The sequence below is a fragment of the Chrysemys picta genome, chromosome 16, assembly GCF_011386835.1.
Source record: "Chrysemys picta bellii isolate R12L10 chromosome 16, ASM1138683v2, whole genome shotgun sequence".
Lineage (NCBI taxonomy): Eukaryota > Metazoa > Chordata > Testudines > Emydidae > Chrysemys > Chrysemys picta.
Window position 1 is genome coordinate 23,433,975 of NC_088806.1, and position 24,288 is coordinate 23,458,262.

At 48.7% G+C, this 24,288-nt stretch overlaps 2 protein-coding genes across 7 annotated transcripts in view; one reads left to right on the forward strand and one right to left on the reverse strand.

Moving 5' to 3' along the window:
- The window catches only part of SCN3B (sodium voltage-gated channel beta subunit 3), a 125,164-nt gene extending 102,397 nt beyond the window's left edge, over nucleotides 1-22,767 (forward strand). For 2 of the 6 annotated variants that reach the window (XM_065569232.1, XM_065569231.1), the window contains exons 6-11: nucleotides 4,124-4,320; nucleotides 13,045-13,208; nucleotides 16,293-16,518; nucleotides 18,045-18,183; nucleotides 18,955-19,050; nucleotides 20,298-22,767. In XM_065569232.1, coding sequence (XP_065425304.1) covers nucleotides 4,266-4,320; nucleotides 13,045-13,208; nucleotides 16,293-16,518; nucleotides 18,045-18,183; nucleotides 18,955-19,018 — 648 coding nt within the window. In that variant the 5' untranslated portion in view covers nucleotides 4,124-4,265 and the 3' untranslated portion in view covers nucleotides 19,019-19,050; nucleotides 20,298-22,767. Of the gene's footprint in view, nucleotides 1-3,082; nucleotides 3,459-4,123; nucleotides 4,321-13,044; nucleotides 13,209-16,292; nucleotides 16,519-18,044; nucleotides 18,184-18,954; nucleotides 19,051-20,297 lie in introns of those variants that run through there. The other 4 variants (XM_042851923.2, XM_065569235.1, XM_008164556.4 and 1 more) reach the window with 4 other exon arrangements.
- GRAMD1B (GRAM domain containing 1B) overlaps nucleotides 12,913-24,288 on the reverse strand; it is a 295,443-nt gene continuing 284,067 nt past the window's right edge. The window contains exon 26 of the mRNA XM_042851911.2: nucleotides 12,913-21,364. The gene's annotated coding sequence lies outside the window, so the exon portion shown is untranslated. The remainder of the gene's footprint in view (nucleotides 21,365-24,288) is intronic.

Sequence of the window (24,288 nt, forward strand, 5' to 3'; positions counted from 1 at the left end):
AGGCTTTGCACTGCCCCTTTCATGTCCTGGCCCAACGGGCATAATGAAGAAGGGAGTTTGCTGGGGGGGGGGGCAGCTAAGCTGAATTTATTTTTATCTCCTGACCTTAATATGCTGACACAAAAGCTTCCGTCTTTTTTCCTGTGCTGCAGTATCTGGGTGGGTTGCCATAGCAACCCCGACATGGTAAGTGGCGCTGCTTTTGGTAGCATTCAGCATTTGTATCCCCTCAATGTTTGAGTCCCCACCGGAATGTCTGAAAGGGCGGGGAGGTTGCCTGTTGCAGAGCATCCCTATGGGGTACACCCACGCCTGCCTCAGCATCCTTCATTTACTCTGTGTGCGTGTGCAGGTGGGGAGGGGCATGCTTGTGTTAAGGTGTGTGTATCCTCTGGCTCTTTCTCAGCAAACCCGGACAAGCAGACAAAAACTAGGTGTAGCAGAAATGGAATCACTCTCCAGCTGTGGCAGAAACTGGGCTGCGGTGACCAGTTGGCTGCATGCTGTTCCAGTTGGCATGCGGGAGGTGTTTATTCTCTGTCTCCCATGAGGTTAAAAACAAGTGAGGACTTAAGAATAAGTCCCCACTAGGCCCAAGAAGATGAGTCTGTAGCATGGGCAGAGCAAGAACAAAGGGATCTTACCTACTGGACATCTGGAGGAACCACCACCCTCAAAGCTGGGCAGGGGAATTCAGTCTCCATTTGCCCATTTGACCCAGGGATTTTCATGTTAAGTTCTGTTCCCAGCTCTGCCACCCATTTCCTTCAGGGAAGCCACTTTGCCCCTCTGCACTTCAGTTTCCCCATTTGTAGATCGGAGGTAAGAACACCAATCTCACAAGAATCTTCAGAGGCTTAATTCGTTAATAACTGCAAAGTGCTTTAAGCCTGAAAATGGCAATGGTTGGAATACCGCACATGATTACTATTTAATGAGTCATTTGTTGCTGACCATATACCGTTAAGTCCAGCGAGACACGTTTTTTCTGCTTTCTGCACCCTCACACTGCCAAGCTGGGGAATCCAGGGTTAGGGTTGAAAGAGGGCTTCATTCATATGAAACCTCCTCCCAGGAAGACGTATCTAGGTCAGGTGCCTGATGGAGGGACCATACCAAGGAATAGGAAAGTGCACAGCCAATTAGCGGCTGCTAACTGAGTCAGCGCTATTGATTCTCTGTTTCCTCTTAATCGCATGTTCTCAGGCAGGCCTCCTTTCTTTCACTGTCAGGCTTCTGTAAGGCGGCTGCAATTGGAGCAGCTATCGCACATGAAATACTGCTTGGCTATTTCAAGCGTCCTGTGTTTTGCAGGGACTTGTTTTTTTCCAGCAGTGCACCTGGCTTGCTGAGAACAGATGTTAATTCCACTGCACTTTTTCAAACACATGGCTGTCAGATGAGACAGCCAGGAACATTATTCCTTAGCTTCTGAATGTCTATAAAAAGCCCTACAAAACAGCATCCTTCCACTAAGCATAATTTAGACTGTGGCAGGTGAACTGGGGACAAATCCTGTATATCTCTAGGACAGTGGCTCTCAAAATTTTTTTACTGGTGACCCCTTTCACATAGCAAGCCTCTGAGTGCGACCCCCCCCCTTATAAATTAAAAAAACTTTTTTATATATTTAACACCATTATAAATGCTGGAGGCAAAGTGGGGTTTGAGGTGGAGGTTGACAGCTTGTGACCCCCCATGTAATAACCTCACGACCCGCTGAACGGTCCCGACCCCCAGTTTGAGAACCTCTGCTCTAGGAGAACGGCAATGTCTGGCTCCTTATCCTGTGTCCTTTATTTGGGGCTCATCTACATGCGGAAATTATTCTTGATTAAAGTAGAGTTGATTAACTCCAGATTAACTCTCCATGTGAATGCTTTTATTCTGGCTTTTTCTGGGTTAGTTTAGCCTGCTTTGAAAAAGGCATCATTATTCCAGAAGAAGAGCGTTCACATGAAGAGTTAAACTGGAATTCCAGGAAATTTCTGATGTAGATATGCCTTTAGTTATTGTGTCTGCAGCATGCACCCGGGCACTGAGGGAGCCGAGCCGGTGGTTTAATGCTCAGTGTGATGGACTATGTCTTACCTTGTGCTGCAGGTCTTACTGGCTAGGAATTGTCCTCCCACTGAGCCTTGTTCAGTCTGCAAGTGTCATAAAACTGGAGAAGGGCATCCTTTGGGTGAGGGGGTGGGTTAGAAGGAACCTCTTATCTGGGAACAACATGAGGACTTCTTATCCCTCACTACTTCAGCACAGGGCATCACGTGACTCACCATACATGGTTAGATTACAAGCACCTTCTATATTTTGGGATATTGTCTAGCACAACAGGGCTGTGGCCTTGTTGGCCTTACTGGAGCTGCCTTCCTCTCCCTCCCCTTCCCCCCCCCCCCCCATACAGAAGTCAAACTACACCTATGATTCTGGACGCAGTAGGATTAATTAAAAGGACCGTGCTTCTCATCCTGCTGCCAGAGAAGCAGCTGCTCCCTATCCTACCTCTTCCAAGAAGGAAAAAAAGAGAAACACAAAAAGAAAGAGGGAGCATTTAATGAGCATCCGCTTTCCCCAGATCTGCTCAGCTGTGACCTTGGGTGCTTTTCAGCACTGGAGGAATACATGGTGGGTGTTGTGGCTCCCCTCCAAGAGCAGAGAGCCCAGCCTGCTGCTGGCATTAACTGCTGGGGAACAGGCTGATACATGAGAAGAGAGGATTTCCCAGTATTTCCTACTGTTACATTAATGACCTTCAGAGCCTTCCAACTGTTAGCATTAAGCTCCTCACGGGGTGAGGACGTCCTATGTCCTGCCACTGGCTAAATATCTCATGTCTCCTCCCTCGGCTTTATTTTGGGGCTGGGACGGGTGATGCTACCATCTCCAGCTCTCCTTGCCAAGCTGCCGTGTAAGTGCAGATGGGGAAGAATAAATGCAAAGCTAGTGATCTCTCGGATGACTCTAGCGCACTCGGTGAAAAGCCCCAGGCGGGGGAAACATCCGAGCAGATTAAACTGACGGCACGTGGTGTGACATGCAAGCGCCAAATTCTTGCAGTTCTGGTGGCGATGCCCAGAAATGAGACAGGCGCGCAGGCTACCGCACAACACCCCCCACCTCGCCTGTCGGGATTACTTTCAGAGCGAGCAGCACAGGCTCACGCTGATCGTTGAGTGCATGGCTTGCTCCAGAAAAAGGATTTCGCTGTTATTGGAGGCCTTACTGCTCTGCTAGGATGGCACTAAAGGCGAGGCGGGGGGATGCGCCCTAGCTATTAGCTAGAAAGCTTTGGCATTATCATTAGTCTGGAGGGCGGGTTCGGCGTGTCTAGAAGGATGCTGGGGCGGGGGGAAGACAGGGCAGGTGAGGCACCAGCCGGGCTTGACTCTCCATGGGAAGCTGCTGTCTGATGACGAGGGCGGGGGTCTGTCTCTCTGGCTGGGAGAGGAACGGAGGTGTCTGCGCATGCTTGTCTCGAGCCAGCGTCCCCCGGGAAGGCTGGGCTCGGTGCTGATGCTGCCGGGGGAGCGTGTGTAGCAGGGAGGCTGCCCAGCTCCACGGCGCTAGGATGCACCTGGCCCGCGGGAGGGGCGGAGAGAAACGCGCCTCCAGCCGGCTGATCCCAGGCCAGGGGCGCGCCCCGCCCAGCCGCCGCTGCTCCAGACCCTGCCGGATCCGGGCGCTGGGGCGGTCTGGGCGGATCTGATTTGGGGAAGGGGGGGGGGGGACCCAGCTGCCTTCCCCCGGCCCTGGCTGTTGCATTGCGTGCGCCAAGCCGGTCCCTCAGGCACTCCGCACCGGGTGCCGTGCGCGGAGCCTGCATCTCCATGGGGCGCTGCTCTTAGCAACAACCGCTGGCCGGGAGGAGGAGGAAGGGTTGCAACCGAGCCCGGCAGGGAGCAGGCTGCCCAGCGCCTCCTGAGTGGAGCTGTCCAGGATTTCGCTCGGTGGGGGGCTGAGGGGTAGTGATCCGGCTCCCGGGAGACCTGTCCGTGGTGCTGACGCCAGCCCCTTTGGGGTTCAAGCCAGCTTCTTGCATGGACTTCTTCCCACAAGAAAATGGCATCTTAAACTCACACTGAGCTCCCTGCTCCCACACCTCCCTCCCCCGTGTCCCTAGCTTGATCCCCGCAGACCGATCACAGCAGACAAGCACGGATCCGCTGGCACCCTGTTGCACCTGGGCACGGCGTGGCGTGGGGAGAAGGATCCTTTTTGGAAAGAGCCTTTATCCAGCCTGAGAAGCATCCCCACTAGGAAGCATGGCTGCTCTCGCCACGGGTTTCTGTCTCTCTTCGGTCCTGTTGGTTATATGGGGTAGGTGCCTCCATTCTTTGTGGGGTTGGATTGGGTTCCTCCAAGCAACCCTGAGCTTGGCTGCTGTAACATGTTTCTCTGAAGACGTGCTTCTCCCAGAGAGCCTCCCCCAACGCGCGCTCCAATAAAATCCAGCCTTAATAGTGGCTTTTAGTTTGGTTGACAGAGAGAAGGAAATGGCATTGATATTAAGTTAATTGCATCAATTAGGATATTATTAAGTGGCCTTATCACAGAAACCGTGTTTTTCTATAGTAATTGTGTGTGCTTTACTTATTCTTCTTTACTCTTGTTTTAAAATACTACATATGTTGATTGAACATTCAGTTGTTCCTAAGGGGCTGAAAGCGTATAAACGTAAAGCATGCAGACCATATGGATTGATGTTTTAAACCTGTTGCCTACTAATTTCAGCGGGTGACCCCTGGTTCATGTAAATCAAAGAGAATTTGTATTGCAATTATTTCAATTTACTTATGAAATCAGACAATTTTTACTGCAATTATTTCAATTTACTTATGAAATCTAGAGGGTTGTTGCTGCTTTTACAAATGTGGCAATTTTTTTTTGTATTTTTTGGAAATGTCTCATTGGTGCCAAGAAATGTCCAACATGTTCTTTGGATTTTCCCATGAGTGCTTATGCCAATGGTGCTGTCAAAGTCTGAATGGGAAATTACCAGAGGGACGTAGTCTTGCTAGTCCCAATATTTACCCCAGAGCAACACAGTATTGAAATCCTGTCTTAATGAAGCTACTTCTGTATCATCGGGGCACACATATGGGCTGCAAGAGACCACTCTTCAACCCCCCCCCCCTTTCAACAGGCAGAAAGGTTTGACCCTTGCAGTCATTTCCAACCCTATGATTCTATGAAAGGGGATTTGAACCAATAGCTCTTCACAGCCCACCTAAGAAGCTGGCCGAGGGAGCCTCGCCCATTATCTGGCTGAAATAATATTTAATTAAAGTGGAATGGCTTCAAGAGGCAACACTGAGGGGGCCCCAACACTGTAGCCCATAACCCAATGATTAGGGCACTCATCCAGGCGGTAGGTGAGCCCTTTTCAAATCCCTTCTCCTCATCAGGCAGAGGGGGAAATTAAGAATATGATAATGGCCATACTGGGTCAGCCCAATGATCCATCTAGCCCAGTAACCTGTCTTCTGACAGTGGCCAATGTCAGATGCTTCCAAGGCGATGAATAGAAGAGGGCAATTATCAAGCGATCCATCCCCTGTCGGTCACTCCCAGCATCTGGCAAGACCTTAAGGATGCCCAGAGCACGGGGCTGCATCTCTGACTGTCTTGGCTAATAGCCACTGATGGGCCCATTCACCACGAACTTTTTTAATTCATTTTTTGAATCCACGTATAGTTTTTGCCTACACATCAACTGGCAACCACTTCCACAGGCTGACTGTGCGTTGTGTAAAGAAGTACTGTGTTTGGTTTGTTTTAAACCCGTTGCCTACTAATTTCAGCGGGTGACCCCTGGTTCTTGCATGGTGTGAAGGGGTAAATAACACATCCTGATTCACATTCTCCACTGCATTCATGATTGTACAGACCTCTATCATAGCCAACCTTAACTGTCTCTTTTTCAAGCTGAACCTGAAGCAGGACCCCCACCCCCTCCACATCACAGGCGAAGCCCCTAACCACTAGGTGAAAAGTTACACAGGAGGCCTCTGCCTCCTTCCCCCGGGTTGTTTTGCGGGGTGTTCGGCAGGTCCCTAACCATCTCACACGAAGTGGGTTAGGCACCTAAGTCACCTGAGGGGTTCCTAGCTGTGGCCAGCAAGCAGAGGTCGGTACCTGGGAGGGGAAGACGCTGGGTCAATTTCCTTCTCCCCGCCTGATGAGCAGGGAGTTGAGGAGGGCTCTGCATTCTCTCAAGCGTGAGCCCGATACTGAAGTAAAGGCCAGCCTGAGGAGGCTCGCTCGTTGTAGCGTGTCGAGGCTGTGCCACGTTCATTCAGTAGTAACTGGCCAGGCCCGCTCCATGAATCCCTCTCTAGTCCAGTGGCTTGGGTACTTACCCAGCATGTGGATGAGGCAGGTTCAACTCCTTCCTCAGCTTGCTGAGAAGGGACTTGAACATTCATCTCCTGCCTCCAAGGTGAATGAACATGCAGCTGCTGGACTAAGAAGGGTTCTCATTGCAGCCTGGCGGAGGCATCCAATTTTTCTGCTGCAGTTGTTCCACTTTCATTACATATTCATTGGGTCGCAAGCTTAGCCAGGAGCCCAGTGTGGTCTAGTGGTTTGGGGTTGTGGTCAACCTGTGGGAGGTTGGGGTTCAAATCCCCTTTATGCTGGCTGAGACGGGATTTGAACCTTCATCTCTTACCTGGCAAATGAATGCTCTAAGTGCTGGGCTAGGAGGTATTCCAATGTGCTGGCTCCCTCAGTGTTTCCTATTGAAGGTGGGCCAATGTCATTAGGTAATTAAACAGTCACTGGGCCATACTGACACTGCAAGTCCCTCTGTGGTCCAGAGGTTTAGAGGCGTTCCCCTACAAAGTGACAGGTGTGGGTTCAAATCTCTTTTATGCTCCCTGAGAAGGGATTTGAAGGTTGATGGCCTACCTCTCAACCGAATGGCCTAAGTCCCTGGCTGGGGGTACTGGGCTGTGGGGTCTCCCTCAGTGCTTTCTGTTGAAGGTAGGACACATTCAGTCAATATTACATGAGAATTCGGCCAGGCACTGTGTGTGAGTCCCGCTGTGGTCTGGCTACTTACCCAAACAACAAAGTGGTGTTGGTTCAAATCCTTCCCTGGGATGGGATGGGCGTCTCAAACTCTTACCGCTCAAGAATTTCACTTTAACTATATATTAACCGGAGCAAGAGACACTCTCAAGTCCCTCTACGGTATGGGGGTTAGGGTGCTTGCTTGGATTGTGAGTGACCCAGGTTCAGATCCCTCCCATGTTGGTTTTGAAGGGATGGGTATCTCAATCTCTTACCGCTCAAGCGTTCCACTTTAACTATATATTAACCGGGGCAAGGTAAGCTCTCACATCCCTCTATGGTACAGGGGTTAAGGTACTTGCTTGGATTGTGAGTGACCCTGGTTCAACTCCCCGCTCTGTGGGACAGGAGGGCCTGTGGGGGGGTGAGAGGAGACCCCTCCTAGCTGAGCAAGAGGTCTGTCACAGGGCCTCTTGCTCTTTTAATTAAAGAGGCTTTGCTGCTGAGCAGTAAAACCCCCTCTCTCTCTTGTCCACCATGATCAGGATACACGCCCAGGTTGTGGCAGACCCCAGGGCACTCCCCTGCTCTTTTGAGGGGTGTGAACTGGGGGCCGCCACCTCCTGGGGAGAGTCACTGGTGAGCGATCCCTGTCCGAATCCCCTCTCCGGCCCAAGAAGACAATGGCCTCTTGAGAAAGAGAGGGGGTTCGGACAAGGATGGCCCACCGTAAAGGACGGTCGCCTAGGAGGCAGGAAATCCCTGTGCAAATCCCTGCCGAACAAGCAGCTGGGGGATTTGAACCAGGATCTCCCACAACCCAGGCGAGTATCCTAACCACTGGACAAGAGAGTGAGGGTTGCTGTGAGGCCAGCCCAGAGCACATTTAACTAAAGTGAAACAGCTTCAACAGGCAAGAAGGAGGCAGGCCACCCCGTCGCCATTAGGGAAAGATCAGGGGACGCATCCTAAGTGAGATTCAAACCCACAGTGCTGGCACCCCAGGCACATAGCGTGACCATCAGCCTACAGAGGGTACTGTAGCAGAGTGAGGCCCAAATACCATTTAATTAAAGTGAAACAGCTTGGAAAGGCAAGAAGGTAGGCAGCCCCAACGCTACCCCAGAAAGACAAGCACACACGCACCAGGAGAGATTTGAACTCACATCTTCCCCCACGCCAAGCACGCAGTCTAACCATCAGCCTACAGAGGGAAGCCTGGCAGCCTGCGCTCGAGCAACCCTTTAATTAAAGTGGAACAGCTTCCACAAGCAAGAGGGTAGCCGCCCCCCCCCCCCCAGGGCAGCACCCAAAAAGGCAGGGAACACTCACCAGGCCTGCAATAGGGCCTGACCTCAAGGCCTTTTTAGCATTAGCAGGGGGAATTGAACCCACAGCACACACATCCCACACACACGGCCCAACCACTGAACCAGGGAAGGAACGACAGCTATGGTGTTGCCAAAACAATAGTTAATTAACATGGAACCCCTTCTACGGGCAAAAAGCAAGGGGCCTGTCTACCCCAGAACTACTGGTGATATCTTTTCAGAGGCCCTTGCAACAGGCAAATAGAGGATTCAAACCCACAGCGGCCACAAGCCAGCCCCGTAGCCTACCCACTGGACTACACAGGAAGGTGCTGGGCTTTTTGACCCAAATAATAGTTCATTAAAGTTGAACAGCTTCACGAGCAAGAGGAAGGGATCACAAGACCCCCATGGCTAGAGCCACAGAACCACAGAACATAGACAGCTGTAGGAGAGCCCTCTTCAACCCCCGCCCGCCCGCCTGCCTGCCTAGCAGGGAGAAAGGGGATTTGAACACGCCATCCTCACAGTCTCTCAGTGAAGCCTAATCACGGGATCAGAGAGGGAGCCACAGCCTTTAACTGGGCCCAGGGGCCTTTAATTAAAGTGTAACAGCTTCAACTGAGGGCGCTCCCATCACTGTAGCCCAGGACCCAATGATTAGGGCACTCAGCCGGGCGGTAGGTGAGACCTTTGCAAATCCCTCGCGCTCATCAGGCGGAGGGGAGAGTTAAGAACGGGAACGGGCAGATTGCATCAGACCAATGGCCCAGCTAGCCCACTGTCCTGTCTTCCCACAGTGGCCAACGCCGGCTGCTTCAAAGGCAACGAACAGAAGAGGCCAATTATCAAGCGATCTGTCCCGTCGGCCCCTCCCAGCAGCCGGCATTCAGCGGGCTAAGGACGCCCCAAGCACGGGGCTGCGTCTCTGACGGTCTTGGCTAACGGCCACTGATAGACCCATTCACCACGCATGTTCTCATGCTTTTTTTGAACCCACTTACAGTTTTGGCCCGCCCCATGTCACTTGGTGACGGGTTCCACGGACTGACTGTGCCTTGCGGGGCGAAGTACTGCCTTTGGTTTGGGTTAAACCTGCCGCCTACTAATGCCAGCAGGTGACCCCTGGTTCTTGCGTTGCGTGAAGGGGTAAATAACACGTCCTGAGTCACGTTCTACAGCCAAGTCATGATTGTCTAGATCTCTATCAGCGCCAACCTTAACTGTCTCCTTTCCCAGCTGAACTTGAAGCAGCCCCCGACCCCCATCACAGGCGAGGCCCCTAACCACTAGGTTAAAAGTTGCACGGGAGGCCTCTGCTTCCTTCTCCCTGGGCTGTTTTGCGGGGCGTTCGGCAGGTCCCTAACCATCTCACACTAAGTGGGTCAGGCACCTAAGTCATCTGAGGCGTTCCTGGCCGTGGCCGGCAAGCAGAGGTTGGGAGGGGACAATGCTGGGTCAATTTCCTTCTCCCCGCCTGATGAGCAGGGAGTTGAAGGGGGCTCTGCATTCTCTCAAGCGTGAGCCCGATACTGAAGTAAAGGCCATCCTGAGGAGGCTCGCTCGTTGTAGCGTGTCGAGGCTGTGCCACGTTCATTCAGTAGTAACTGGCCAGGCCTGCTCCATGAATCCCTCTCTAGTCCAATGGCTTGGGTACTTACCCAGCATGTGGATGAGGCAGGTTCAACTCCTTCCTCAGCTTGCTGAGAAGGGACTTAAACATTCATCTCCTGCCTCCAAGGTGAATAAACATGCAGCTGCTGGACTAAGAGGGGTTCTCATTGCAGCCTGGCTGAGGCATCCAATTTTTCTGCTGCAGTTGTTCCACTTTCATTACATATTCATTGGGTCGCAAGCTTAGCCAGGAGCCCAGTGTGGTCTAGTGGTTTGGGGTTGTGGTCAACCTGTGGGAGGTTGGGGTTCAAATCCCCTTTATGCTGGCTGAGACGGGATTTGAACCTTCATCTCTTACCTGGCAAGTGAATGCTCTAAGTGCTGGGCTAGGAGGTATTCCAATGTGCTGGCTCCCTCAGTGTTTCCTATTGAAGGTGGGCCAATGTCATTAGGTAATTAAACAGTCACTGGGCCATACTGACACCGTGAGTCCCTCTGTGGTCCAGAGGTTTAGAGGCTTTCCCCTACAAAGTGGCAGGTGTGGGTTCAAATCTCCTTTATGCTCCCTGAGAAGGGATTTGAAGGTTGATGGCCTACCTCTCAACCGAATGGCCTAAGTCCCTGGCTGGGGGTGCTGGGCTGTGGGGTCTCCCTCAGTGCTTTCTGTTGAAGGTAGGACACATTCAGTCAATATTACATGAGAATTCGGCCAGGTGCTGTGTGTGAGTCCCGCTGTAGTCCTGTGGTCTGGCTACTTACCCAAACAACAAAGTGGTGTTGGTTCAAATCCTTCCCTGGGATGGGCGTCTCAAACTCTTACCGCTCAAGCATTTCACTTTAACTATATATTAACCGGAGCACTGGACACTCTCAAGTCCCTCTATGGTACAGGGGTTAGGGTGCTTGCTTGGATTGTGAGTGACCCAGGTTCAGATCCTTTCCATGTTGGTTTTGAAGGGATGGGTATCTCAATCTCTTACCGCTCAAGCGTTCCACTTTAACTATATATTAACCGGGGCAAGGTAAGCTCTCACATCCCTCTACGGTACAGGGGTTAGGGTGCTCGCTTGGATTGTGAGTGACCCTGGTTCAACTCCCGGCTCTGTGGGACAGGAGGGCCTGTGGGGGTGTGAGAAGAGACCCCTCCTAGCTGAGCAAGAGGCCTGTCACAGGGCCTCTTGCTCTTTTAATTAAAGGGGCTTTGCTGCTGAGCAGTAAAACCCCCTCTCTCTCTTGTCCACCATGATCAGGATACACGCCCAGGTTGTGGCAGACCCCAGGGCACTCCCCTGCTCTTTTGAGGGGTGTGAACTGGGGGCCGCCACCTCCTGGGGAGAGTCACTGGTGAGCGATCCCTGTCCGAATCCCCTCTCCGGCCCAAGAAGACAATGGCCTCTTGAGAAAGAGAGGGGGTTCGGACAAGGATGGCCCACCGTAAAGGACGGTCGCCTAGGAGGCAGGAAATCCCTGTGCAAATCCCTGCCGAACAAGCAGCTGGGGGATTTGAACCAGGATCTCCCACAACCCAGGCGAGTATCCTAACCACTGGACAAGAGAGTGAGGGTAGCAGCGAGGCCGGCCCAGAGCACATTTAACTAAAGTGGAACAGCTTCAACAGGCAAGAAGGAGAACTGTCCCAGTCACTGTACTGTATTAGGGTAGTGACATGCAGCCACATTTGAACCCATATCATCTCACAGCCCAGGCACATAGCCTAATCAGTGGACTACAGAGGAAGCCTTACCTAGTTGCTAGCCCAAATAATATTTAACTAACGTGGAACATCATCCACAGGCAAGAGTTAGGGAGCCCCCCCCCCATTGCTAACCAGCAAAGCCCCACGCACACCCACCAAGGCTGCAGTCAACATCTATCCACAGCCCTTCTTAAGGCAGATAGAGAGCACATGTAAACCTGCCTCTTCCACAGCCCAAGGACATACCCAAACCCCTGCACTCTAGAGGGAGTGCTGTCTTTGCTTTTGCCCAAGCAATATTTAATTAATGTTGAACAGCGTCAAGCTACAAGCAAAAGCATGGAAGCCCCTGATCACACTATACAGAAACTAGGGGATGCACCCGGGTTGTTGGAGACAAGGCTCTTTGCAGTCCTTCATCATAGCAGGGAATTTAAACCCATGGCTCTCCTAATCTAGGTGAATAGCCTAACCACAGGACTGCAGAGGGCAGTGCAGGCTTTTGTCAGCCAAAATAATATTTAATTAAGGTGGATCAGCTGCAAAAGGCAAGTCCAGACCCCATGTATAGGAAAGAGGATGAAGGTAACAGTCAGCATCGTGATAGAGCGAAGACATATATAAAGCAGACACTAGAAATGATATTGCCCATCCCAGGGCAGCATGGGTTTACATTATGTCATAGCAGCATTTGATGAGTAGGAGCATTCTGCCTTGTTACAGAGGGAAATATTTCACACCTGCCAATTTTTGAGTTGACCTAATTGAAAGCCTTTTTGGCTAGCATACACACCGAATCTATAGTTTACCCAGATGCCAATTCTGCCTGACTCCAAGCCTCTTATGCTTAAATAAAAATTACAAAACCACAAAACTGGAAGAGTTGAGCCTAGCGAACTCTAATTGTCAGGTTTGGACACATCATCACCCTGAAACATTCATCCCGCTTCACTTAGTGCACAATTGCTCCTAGAGGCTGGATTCAGAGGTTGTTCTAATACAGAATTCAGTAAGTGCTGTAACAGAGTTCTCTACATGCTTAAGTGTTAGTGGGTGGGAGAGAATGTACTATGTTGCTTCCTCTCTAAAGTAGCATTAATTACTCTAAAAAGGGACTTAAAATGTGGCAAAGCAGCTGCTGCCAAGAAGAATTTGCTCGCAGCAATCACACGTTAATTATTACGTACTTATATAGTTCAGCTTGGAGAAGGAAGGTTTGTAAAACTTGCCAGTTTAGACTTTTAGCCATCGTCCATGAGCCTTAGTAATAAATCAGACGGTTTTCCACTGAGGTTTATTATGAGGTCTATAGTAAGAAGAGACCTGAATAACAGATCATTTGTTTTTCTCCATCTCTATCCCGGTGTTTTTCTCCATCTGCTGCTATTCTGCCCCCATGGTCTTCAGTTGGCGTCTGTTCTCCAGTCTGTGTGGAAGTCCCATCAGAGACGGAGGCTGTCCAAGGAAGTCACATGAAGCTGCTCTGTATCTCCTGCATGAAGAGAGAAGAGGTTTCTGCAAGCACCGTGGTGGAATGGTTCTACAAGACTGAAGCGGGGAAAGATGAGCTGGTATGTATATTTGCTAACCTAATTCATTGCTACCATACCCCTTAGTATGTGGGAAATGTCCAGGGAATGTATGGGGAGAGCGAGGTAAAAAGGCCTGGGAAAACATTAACTTGGGTTCTGTGGTACAGTTTTGGTGAAGGTCACACAAGGAAGATAAGAAAAACAAGTGTAATTTGGGTTGTGTGTCACATCTGAAGTTTGATTTGAGGAAGACAGAAATGTCCAGAGGCCACTCACACAATACTGAAAATGACAATGCTCCTTCAGTTATATAACCCCACCCTTGCACTACAGTGTTTTCATTTATATGGCACATTTCAGCCAGAGATAGCACAGCACTTTGCAAACATTGTCTCGTAACTGTCTCCTCCTAATATCACTGATCCATAAATTGAGTTGATTATGTGTCATGCAGCAGCACTCAGAAGGCCCAATGGAGCGCAAGACCACCTTGTGTGAGGTGCTGTACATACACATAGTAAGAGACAGGCCCTTTCCCAAAGAATTTACAGCCTAAATAGACAAGGCAGCTGAAGGGTGAGAGGGAAACGGGCACTGAAACGTGAACTGACTTGCCCAAAGTTACAGAGTTGGTCAGTGGCAGAGTGCAAGCTTGCATTGTGCATTTTGCCTAATTTTGTTTTGCTTTATGCTACTTACAGGAGAAGGCAGCTGATGTGTTTCCCCCAGAACCCAGATCCTAGACTAGATTTAACAGACCGCTGGCTGAGACTGCGAGAGGAACAGCCACAATACAGTAATTTGGCTTCGCTCAAACTTCACAGTGTGACTGCAGGGTAGCGATGCAAACAGTCAAACGTGGGTGGAGAGTGCACAATTAAAATATTGGAGGATGGACTGCCACATCTTGTTACCCATTATGATGTGCCAGTTAGTTGGCTGAACAGTCTAGATATACAGTTGGAGGCATATGAAAGCCATGTCAGAACCAAGAATAGAATTTAGGAGTCCCAATTCCTGACATCAGAATTTAACCCCGAGATCTCGCCTTCATGCCCAACGATTGTTCTCTAAGAGTCAAATCTCATCCTATTGAAGTCCACGGAATTATAGCCATTGAATTCGCCGAGGCCAGGCTTTAGCGCTACATAGCTCTGTCACCTGCTGTTTTAATGATGATGGCACAGTGATATCCCTATGAAAGTTACTCCATCATCTGATTCAAGAAGCATGGTTACACTATCTCTGTGTGCTCTTTTGAAGGCTGTCTGGGGGGATGTTGGAACTGTCCTTCTAAATGAGTTAAAATAGAGGGATGTGGATTTGAAGGAAAAGAAGCAACAGGTTTCTTAGTCCTGAGTACTTGGAGGCCTGACTATATGCAGTTCTTGCAAATTTTCATATGTGCAAAGTCTTTGTTTCATCCAGAAAACAAAGCTAGTGGCAATGGTGAGTTCCAGATACGTCCCCACTGTTTTGAGCTCTGATCTGGAGGGACCACTTGGAAGGATGAGAAGGGAATTCAGGATTGGCTTATCTGCTGAGCATGCTAATGAGTGACTCAGGGGGTGTTTTAATGGTATGGACTGTTACCCACTAGGAACTGACAAGAGGGTCCACATGCTGTCACCAACCTCCTAAGCCACCGTTCGGTGCTTCTCATCTGAGCTTCCAATAGGGAGCCCATATGCCTGTCAGTAGAGGGGGTGAATCTGATTTTTAAACACTTGCCTCCCTTCTTGCACCTGCAATTTGTGGGTGCAAATAGTAGTGGGGAGAGATTTGCATCTGCAATTATTCATGGGCACAAGTTAGGACATTTAGACACAGAAGGACCTGCTCTATGGATACACCCATTCATGACCTCAAGTGTAGAACAACTTACACTCATAAAGCTGAACTTGCAGAAAGGGAGGCCCAGTTCAGCACAGGGTGAAAATCAGGACTCCAATGCTCATGGCTGTTGTGATGGACTCAGACCAGAAAGATATAAGAGAGTAGTTGAAAGCAGGTATCTCAGCCTCAGAATGAGCAGGTCCCTGTTTCTAGATAGCCAAACAAAGGCTATTCCAGGCCAATCAAGACACCTGATGCCAATTTAACCAGTTAAGGTCATTAGGCTAATGCTGGCACCTGACCTCAATTAAGGCTGTTAGGCTAATGGAGACAGCTGGAACCAATTAAGGTCCCACTCATACTGCTTAAAAGCTCTCCTTTCGCACTCTTCTCTAGAGAAGCCCAGGTAAAAGGAGAGGAAACATTGCTGAATCCTGAGGCAAGGGTGAAGCTAGGAAAAGGGGACTACTAGGAAATGGCCCAGAGAATCAAAGCAGCGTCAGTGGTGAAGGTAAAGCGGCCAACAGCTGCTACCATTAGGGTCCTAGGGCTAGAACCTGGAGTAGAGGGTGGTTCCCTCCTTCCCCCCATGCTCTACAGAGATTCCCTTGAGAAGGGAAGCAGACTTTCCTCCAGGCAGGAGGCCAAGCTGTGCCTCCTGAGCTCTAAGGAGCAACAGAGACTGTGGGTATTCCACCTCCTATACTGTCCTGTGATGAAAGTAGCTCAAGAAACTGTACTGAGAAAGGGAGGCCTTAGTGAGCTTCTGAGGCCACTGAATCTGCCTGGAAGCGTGGGACCCACCAATACAGGCTTGGAGCTTTGTCCCCCTGTGTAAATAAGCCATTATATTTATCATCACACTTTCAGTTTTCTCTTGCAATACCTTTGTTTGGACCACAATTTCCAGTGCTTACAAACAATTGTTTGTATTTAATGTGGTAGCATGATCCAATGGACTTAAGCACTAGCCTGGGAGACAAGGGTTCTATTCCTGCCTCTACCTTGGACCTGCTTTCATCTTGGACAAGTCACTTTGCCTATCGGTGCCTCATTTTCCCTACCTGTATAATGGAAATAATTCTATTTGCTGTCTTTGTAAAGTGTTTTTAGTGCTCTTCATCTGGAGATCTCTAGAAGTATTAACACCTGATGCTTCAGGAAGAGAAACTCTAAACCACCTGGTAGCTGGGAACTGTTCCTAGCTAGAGGGGAATCCCAGGGTGGGGAGTAGGATGCATCCACAAATCGATAGGTGACTGTTCCTTCCCCCCCATTTCTCTACAGATCTGTGAATACAGAAAAGTATACCATGAATTTCCAAGCCGCTTCAGTGGCCGGCTACAGTGGAACGGGAGCAAAGACATGCAGGACGTGTCCATCACTGTATTAAATGTGACCTTGAATGATTCGGGGATCTACACCTGTAACGTCACCCGGGAGTTTGACTTTGAGATTCATCGCCCACTCTTCACAAGCTCCAGATTGATCCATCTCACTGTGGTAGAGGAGGGTACGGAGGACTGGTGGAAATACTTTGAACCATTGGGTGTGACCTGCCTTGCCAAGGGCCAAGTCTATTGCAAACCAGACAATGCTCTTTTCAGTGGTATCCCTGGTGAGGGGTGGGGAAGCTGCCAAGGAATAGGTCATTTGCAGATGCTTCTATTTCCCCAGCCACACTTTCTTACGAGTCTGACACGGGCTCCAATATGAAACCCTGCACCTCTTGTGCTGGGCGTAGTCCCAGTTCCAGAGCTCAGAAGTGTGTCCTGGCCTCATCCAGCAGCTCCTGGGCAGGGGAACAACCAGAGAAGCATGCTGTACCAAGCAGGAAGTGCAATGGGCTTCCTGTTTTTCAGCTCAGTGCACACACTACTCCCTAGTGGCTCTCAGTACACCGTTCTCGCAGGGAGCAGCAGCAGTGTAGTTGATGAACGGGTGATGGCTTCCCTCCACCCCTTCTCTTTTCTTCCCTCCCCCCACTGGGTGTGATCTCTCTCCATCTCCCTCTGTTTCTTTCCTGCCTCCAGCTGTGCAATTCCTCTTTTCTTCACGTGCATTTCTCCCTTCCCCCTCAATCAGTGAAATGCTGGCCATACTAAGTCAGTAGGAGTGGTGTCACTGACTTCAGTGGGCCAGGGTTTCCACACCATATCTGTCCTGTGTGTGAATCTCTTTCCCTTCTCTCCTCCAAGTCCTGCTATTTCTTGGCCACCATTAAAAGCATTTTGATTCTGTATTCATTTCTGATAGTCACCTCATTGTAGGGATGACCAGACAGCAAGTGTGAAAAATCGGGATGGGGGTAGGGGGTAATAGAAGGCTATAAAAAGACCCAGAAATCAGGACTGTCCCTATAAAATCAGGACAATTGGTTACCCTACCTCATTGCTGCACAGGATATCTAGCAATGCATCAGGGGTTAGAGAAAGAAAGCACCATGAAAACAAATCAGCATCCAGGATAAGATCGGTTTAAAATTGGGGTGGGTGTGTGTGTGTGTGTGCTTACATGCATATGTTTGCTCTGAGGAGAACATAACTGGAATTAGTAGCAAACTTGAGTACATGTATATTTTATTTCCACGAGCGTGCAGGGTGGAACAGCTGATGGAAGTCTCCCCATAGCCAAACCCTGCCCCTCTCAGACCAGGTTGAGCTTCTTCCTCCACTTCCGGCAGCTGGTTTGGGGAGAGGAGCAGAAGACCGCTGCTCAGGTGCTGCAGTTCAAGGTGACATGCAGCTATATTGCCAGGCTCTGTTCTTCATTTAGCTACCGCCTCCTAAGCTTCTTCACAGCTACTCGCTCAAATGGCAGTTGAGACCCTCCCCCCATTTTCTGCAGCGCACTCAGCCTGCTGGCCTTAGTTCCAATAAGAGAGGTACCTAAGCCTACAGTCCTGTATCTTCTGTTGCTCATTCTTGCAGGTAACTCTATCTGGTTGAAAACAGGAGAGGGCTGGTTCTTTGAGAACCAATTTTGTACTGCACCATCCTCTGAGAGATCAGTGATTTATTTTAATTGTTTCCCCAACAGCTGGAGAAGATTTCACATCTGTCATCTCTGAAATTATGATGTATATTCTCCTGGTTTTCCTCACCTTGTGGCTGCTGATAGAAATGGTCTATTGCTACAGGAAGGTCTCCAAAGCAGAGGAGACTGTACAGGAAAATGCGTAAGTAAAAATCCTACAGAGCTTCTCACCTGCAGCAGAAAAAACTGGGGTGTGGTTCAGAGGGTTCACCAGGGGATCTGGCCACCATTAAAAGCATTTTGATCTTGTATTCATTTCTCTTGCTGCATCTCAGAATCCTTGTGAAATGTAGCAGGATTGAATCTCTCCTGAGAGAGGCTATACACTAGGTTAGCAAGGGACAGTTACAACTCAGAGTGAAGGCATGTTGGCCAAGCTGTGCAGTGCCCCATAACTGGGGTATTGGAAGGCACCTTGTCAGAACGGTGTAGGAGACACTTTCCCAGGACCTGCCTGCAATTTGCCTAACTCATGATCATAAGCATCACACGCTGTTTTTAAAGACTGAGGCAAAGACAGTTCCAGTGTGACAGCTGGAGATTATTCCCATGCTGTATGTGTCCCTCCTTTGTACATCCGATAACAAGGCCCTTTGTGTGGAGTGGGGAGAAAATATTCTTATGATTTTATCCTGGGTCAAACTCTGCACCTGCCCTTGAGAAAGGAGCACACCGAAAACCTTTTCGGAAGGGGCGTTCTCCGCAGTGAGAGTCACCCTGCGCTTTACTCAGTTAAGGGCTGACATGTCAGAGGTGCCAAGTTACAGGCGCTCGGTGCCTCCAAAAATAAGGACTTTCAAAGGATAGCAACTCTCAACTGGTCTTTCCCTTGAAGCATCTCAGCTTATGCTCGCAGCTAGCACCCACCCGGGGTTCTTTTTACCTGTGGTGAGCGCTCTCCTTCGATCTGTAGGACTGACTACCTTGCCATTCCGTCGGAAAACAAGGAAAACTGTGCTGTGCCCGTGGAGGAGTAGCCAAGAGTAGATGGGCCGTGACCTGCAATAAGGTACGCAAGCTTGATACAAAACAAGGGTGTGGCTAGAGCATTGTGCACATGTGGCTGATTCTGCTCCCTGACTTGTGGGGCTCCCTAAAACCACTGGGGAGAGGTGCAGGAAAATGGGGCGGTTATGTTATCCTGACAAAAGGCTTGGAGAAATGGGGGAGAGGTCTATGTATCCCAGGCTTGCTTTGGGTCCAACACTTCCACCATGGCTCTGGAAGCAGTTAAGCATGTTTGGATTGTGGGTGCATTAAGATTATTTTTAAAATCTTAATAGCAAAAGATCTGGCTGTGCTGTAGCATTGTTCTGCCAGGAATGTATTTATCAGACACTGATGTGCCCCACAGTAGCTGAGCACTTAATATATTTCTCCTCACACACACCTCAGTGAAGCAGGACAGGGCTATTATCCTCATGTTACAGATGGGGAAACTGAGGCAGAAAGACTTGCTCAAGTGTCACACACAGTCTATAGTAAAGCAGGGAATTGAACCCAGTTTCTCCACTGTAGAGCTGCTCAGCCATTTTTCAATGAAACCTAGTTGAAGCTGGGCCTCGGGGGTGGCAGCATTGGGATCGCTGCTGCTAAGTGAAATTGAAATTCTGGACACTTTTGCATTTCCTTTCAGGAACACCGTATTTTGGTGTTTCTGAAACACAATTTTCAGGAATCTCCAATTTGCTGGGGAAACTCTGGTACATCTGTTTGGCTTCTCAGAAAGAAAGCAAATTTGTCAGTAACAAAATCCCCAAGTTTCAGCCAGTTAATCCAGAGTCCCATACTAGTGCTGAACCAGTCTTCCTTTACTGCTATCCATAGTCCAGCCCTTTGCATTTTGTAGGCATTCTTCTAATGCACCCTAGGTCACCAGGGAACTGAGGTCTGGCTCTGGTTGCTCATTGGGTGTAGTATATGCTACCCTGACCATCTCTCCCCAATTAAAACAAAAACAAACCTGTTGCTATTTCAGAAGTGTGTTGTAAATGTTGTTCCCCCTTGCTGTTTCCAAAAGATGCTGCAGTATTTCTATTTTCACACAGGGCTCAGAGCCAAAGTTTAGAACTCTAAGCCCCGTCTCTGTGTTTGATTGTATGCACTGTTGCATTTTTAACAATGCAGCTGTCTATGCAGCCTCTCAGGTGCTGTGAGCAGAAGTAACCTCACTTATCATGGTATACAAGACCATCCCTCTGCTAAGGAAGCATTAATCACAAGGTGTGGGGGTGGGTGGGCTTCTGTTCCTTGCAGGAACTCTGAAGTTGGAAGGACCAAGTCACTCCAGCCAGGTTTGGGAAAACTCTACAGCACCAGGAGGAAATAAGGGAAAGTGTAAATTCTCTTCCACTTGCCTTGGACATTGCACAGCCTTGACTTCAGCTTCATGTCTCCATTTGCTAAAGGACTCTCCTTTGAAGCATGCTGAGGAAAGGGGTTGGGGTGCGGGTGGCACTGCTCCTTCCTAAGTTTTGCCCCCACTCTCATCCAGTGGCCTTGTAAATACTAGTATCATTTATTACCCTCACCATATTCCTTTGCAAAATTTGCTAATTCGACACTGCAGCATTGAGGGGTATGTCACATTACCCTGATACACATGGCCATCAGCAAGGTCATTTTAGCATTGTGCTCACCCTTTTGATAAAGCCTGAACAGTCGCTTTAATTATTAAAAATATCATCCTGCTCCACCCCAATGCTTGCTATTTACCATTCAAATGCTTGCTCTCCATGCTGCCCTGGACTGTAGGCTGCTGTTGCAAACATAGGACAAGGATATGGAGAAGTAGAAGGTTCATAGCAGCTTAGAGCTGCAAAAAAATGTACATCAGCATGCAGAGAATTAGTGGGCAGCAAATCTACACGCATTAGCTTGCCATGCACACCCTGCTGCATACAAGTTCCATAGTGTGCTTTGACCTGCTGCAGAACATTTAGCACATAGTAGCAGGTTTCACACAGCCAGTTAGCCAGCGGCAAGCTAATGGGATGTAGATTTACGGCCCAGTTTGCCGCAGACTGATCCTGAATAGCCATGCCCTCAGGCTGTACCACTGCTACCTTGGGATTCCCTGCTATAAACTGCAACAATTCCAAGAAGTGATGTTTGTTTCATTTGGCAACTATTTGTCAGAGTTCTAGCTGTCTCTATTAGCCTTGCTCTGTTAACTTACACAGTAGATAGTGTTTGCTTATCATGGAAATAACCTCTATCAACTAGTGTCTTGCAACAACCACAGGAGAGCATCCCTGGGAGACGGATACTCCCTGAAATTAGCGAAGTGTCCTCAAACAGAAGAGAGTTAAAGGTCGGAGCTCCTGAAGGGAGAGAGGAGAGAGAGAGAGTCTGGTTTAGGTAAGCAAGCGAATGAAATGGACTGCTTATTCCCAAATGGGAAAATAATGAGGCAGCTTTGGAATTTGTGAAGCTTTTTATAACTCATTGAAAGTCATAGTGGGACAGTTACACCACCTAGAGTCAAACAGTGGTTATTTTCTCCCATAGCCCTTAATGTATTATTTCTTGTGATAATTATTCTCCATGCTGAATACTCAGTGTTAGTCTGATGTGACCTATTATTGCAGAGCAGTTCTCCTGTAAATTAAGTTTCACTTATAAACACAGTACTGTACTAACACAGTATATACATAGCTGCAGATACAGTAGCAAGGTGGGGGGGTTGGCTTTGTTATATGTAAAACATTTAAGCATAGTGATGGCGGCTTCTCATTCAGAGAAGCATTAGTCTTAGAATCTGAGATTATTGGGGAAAGCATTTGTCTATATGTAGAAGTGGCACATGAGGGTGAGATGCTGCTGAATGCCATTTGTCAGGAAAGGGGAGTTTTTGCTCCTAGCAGATAATGTGATATCCCCTGCTGCAATGACTGCTTTACAGCTTGGAAGAGTTAAGATGAATCTGCCCCACTGTTTGCTCCTAAATACATAGATAACGCACTCACTGAGTCAGGCATGCTTTCTGCATAGGGACTTCCTCTGCTTTGTTATGCATAAATCGCTCTGATGTGATTTAAAGTTAGACAGGCCCAAACCAGAATTCTAGGTGATGGTTATTCAGAGACCCAACTAGGATCAGGAGCTGCAGAATGCCCTGATTTTTGTAAATCTAAAACCCAGTTCCAAACAGACCTGACACACACTGTCTGAAACCAGATCCCAGGTTTACAGCCTGAGCCCATCTGTAGATTAAGCATGCTCCATCGGTAATGCCTTAGACTTGGCATCTTAGAACCCAGTGTTTAAAATGGAGGAAGAACCCTCCCTTACTTATGTTATGGTGGAAGTCTTCATTTTTCCTAGGCCAGCGTATTCAGCCTAAAATGCTATGGGAGGAATATTAACCCTCAATCCATAACATCCCCACCCCTTTCTGATTTTCTAAACTAACCAGATGCTTTTGTGTCTTTCATCTTCCACTAACACTGTAATTTATGAAGTGCTCCTATAGATAGACACTACTACCCTCTCAAATATTTTTAGGTAGGGGGAACCCATTTGTTGGGAAAGCTGTCTTAGGACTCCCAATCTTTTGATTGAAAAAGGGGGAGTGAGATGGCATTGCCCCAAGGCACTGTTAAAGAGAATGTGTCTTCTGGGAAGATCATCCCCCACTGGCATCAGGAAAGACCCCTCTCTGTGTATATGGAAATAACAAGAGAGACTTAGAATTAGGTAGGACAATAAAAATAAAAATGAAGCACTCAACTGTCACTCTCATTTGTTCAATACTTTAATTCATAATGTATTTTCCATTGTTCTAGCTACTTTACATTGAGATTTGGCTGTGTAGCCTTTATAATTCCTAGTTTCCTAGCAGGTAAGTATCTTTATCACACCTTGCGCACAGCGCAAAGTTTATTACAGTTAGAGCCAAACACAGTTAGCCAGACACCGCCTCAAAACACAACTGCTGTTCCTTCTGCATGTGGCCCAGCCCCAGAGTTTGTGTTGCCACCACAGACTATTCAACAAGACAGAGGTGAGCCTTGGCCTATAGCTCTCCCTCCCCGTTTAGAGTGTTACTACTCAAGAGGGGAAATGCCCACCGTGGGGATGATCATACAACCCACTCTTGTTGATGTGAGTAAATCCTTACTCAAATGGAATTATTTGCAAGAGTAAGGATTACTCACCTGAATTAGGGTTGCAAGCTCCAGGCCCTTGTGTGGGGAAAGGTAGTCCAGGAATGTAGCAGCACTACTTGGCCATGGAGCATTTGATGAGGTGTGAGCTGTGGAAAAAATAATGCATTGCAACCCGCTGGTAACATGGCAAAAGTGCTGTTAATGTACAGTACCAAGAGTGCAGGTTGGTGCTAACACGTTTGTTCTGTTTAAGTGTTATTTAATGGGGGAGGGAGACATGTAGGCTCCCAAGCCATCTCCGAGGAATGATACTGATGTGGCACAAGCTCCAGCCTTTTGTTGGAGAAAGTTGCTGTTTCTTAGTAGCAGCAGCTGCCAGTCTCCCCCATTGGAGGGCTGCTGGGGCAGTTTAGATTGAGCTTGGAAACTGAACATGCCCAAGCAGCTCTGGCTGCTGCATTTTTCTAACTCAAAGATCAGATTCAGGAAGCTGGCCCTTTAATGTTAGCAATGAAACTGACCAACAGGAGTGAGGTAACAAAAATTGTCAGAGGAGGAGGAGCCTCCTGAGTCATGTGCAAATATAATTCCTTCCCCAGAAGGAAAGTCCTTTCCCCACCAAAATAACACACATTCATTTCCTAGCATACCACACACTGCTGCAAGGAACGACAAGCAGGGACAGCATCAGGTCAGTCCATCCTGGACAGAGGGAGATTGGGATAGAAAAGAGCTGATTGTCCTGCAGCAGTGAGGTGAGGGAGGGGAGAAAATGGAGCCATGCAAGCACTGTAGCTGCAGAATGTGTTTTGGGGGCTAGCTCTCCCTGTGTAGCTAAGGGAATGTTCAGCTATGGCTGAGCAAGTGGAGGGGGAGAGTAACATACTATTTTGGCTGGTTTGCACATCTAGAAAAAAGCATGTTATGGCACAAAAGAGATTCACCTGCAAGCATAGAGAGAGAGCACAGACTGATCAGATGGGGAGTGAACATTCAGTACAGTTCTCTCCTGCAAACAGTACATCACGGTAGTCATTTCTCAGACTGGTTATTCCAGACACTTTGGGCTAGTGGTGTCCACCCACAGTCTTGGTTAAACAAGAACAGAGGTAATTTCACAACCAGTGCCCTCCCAC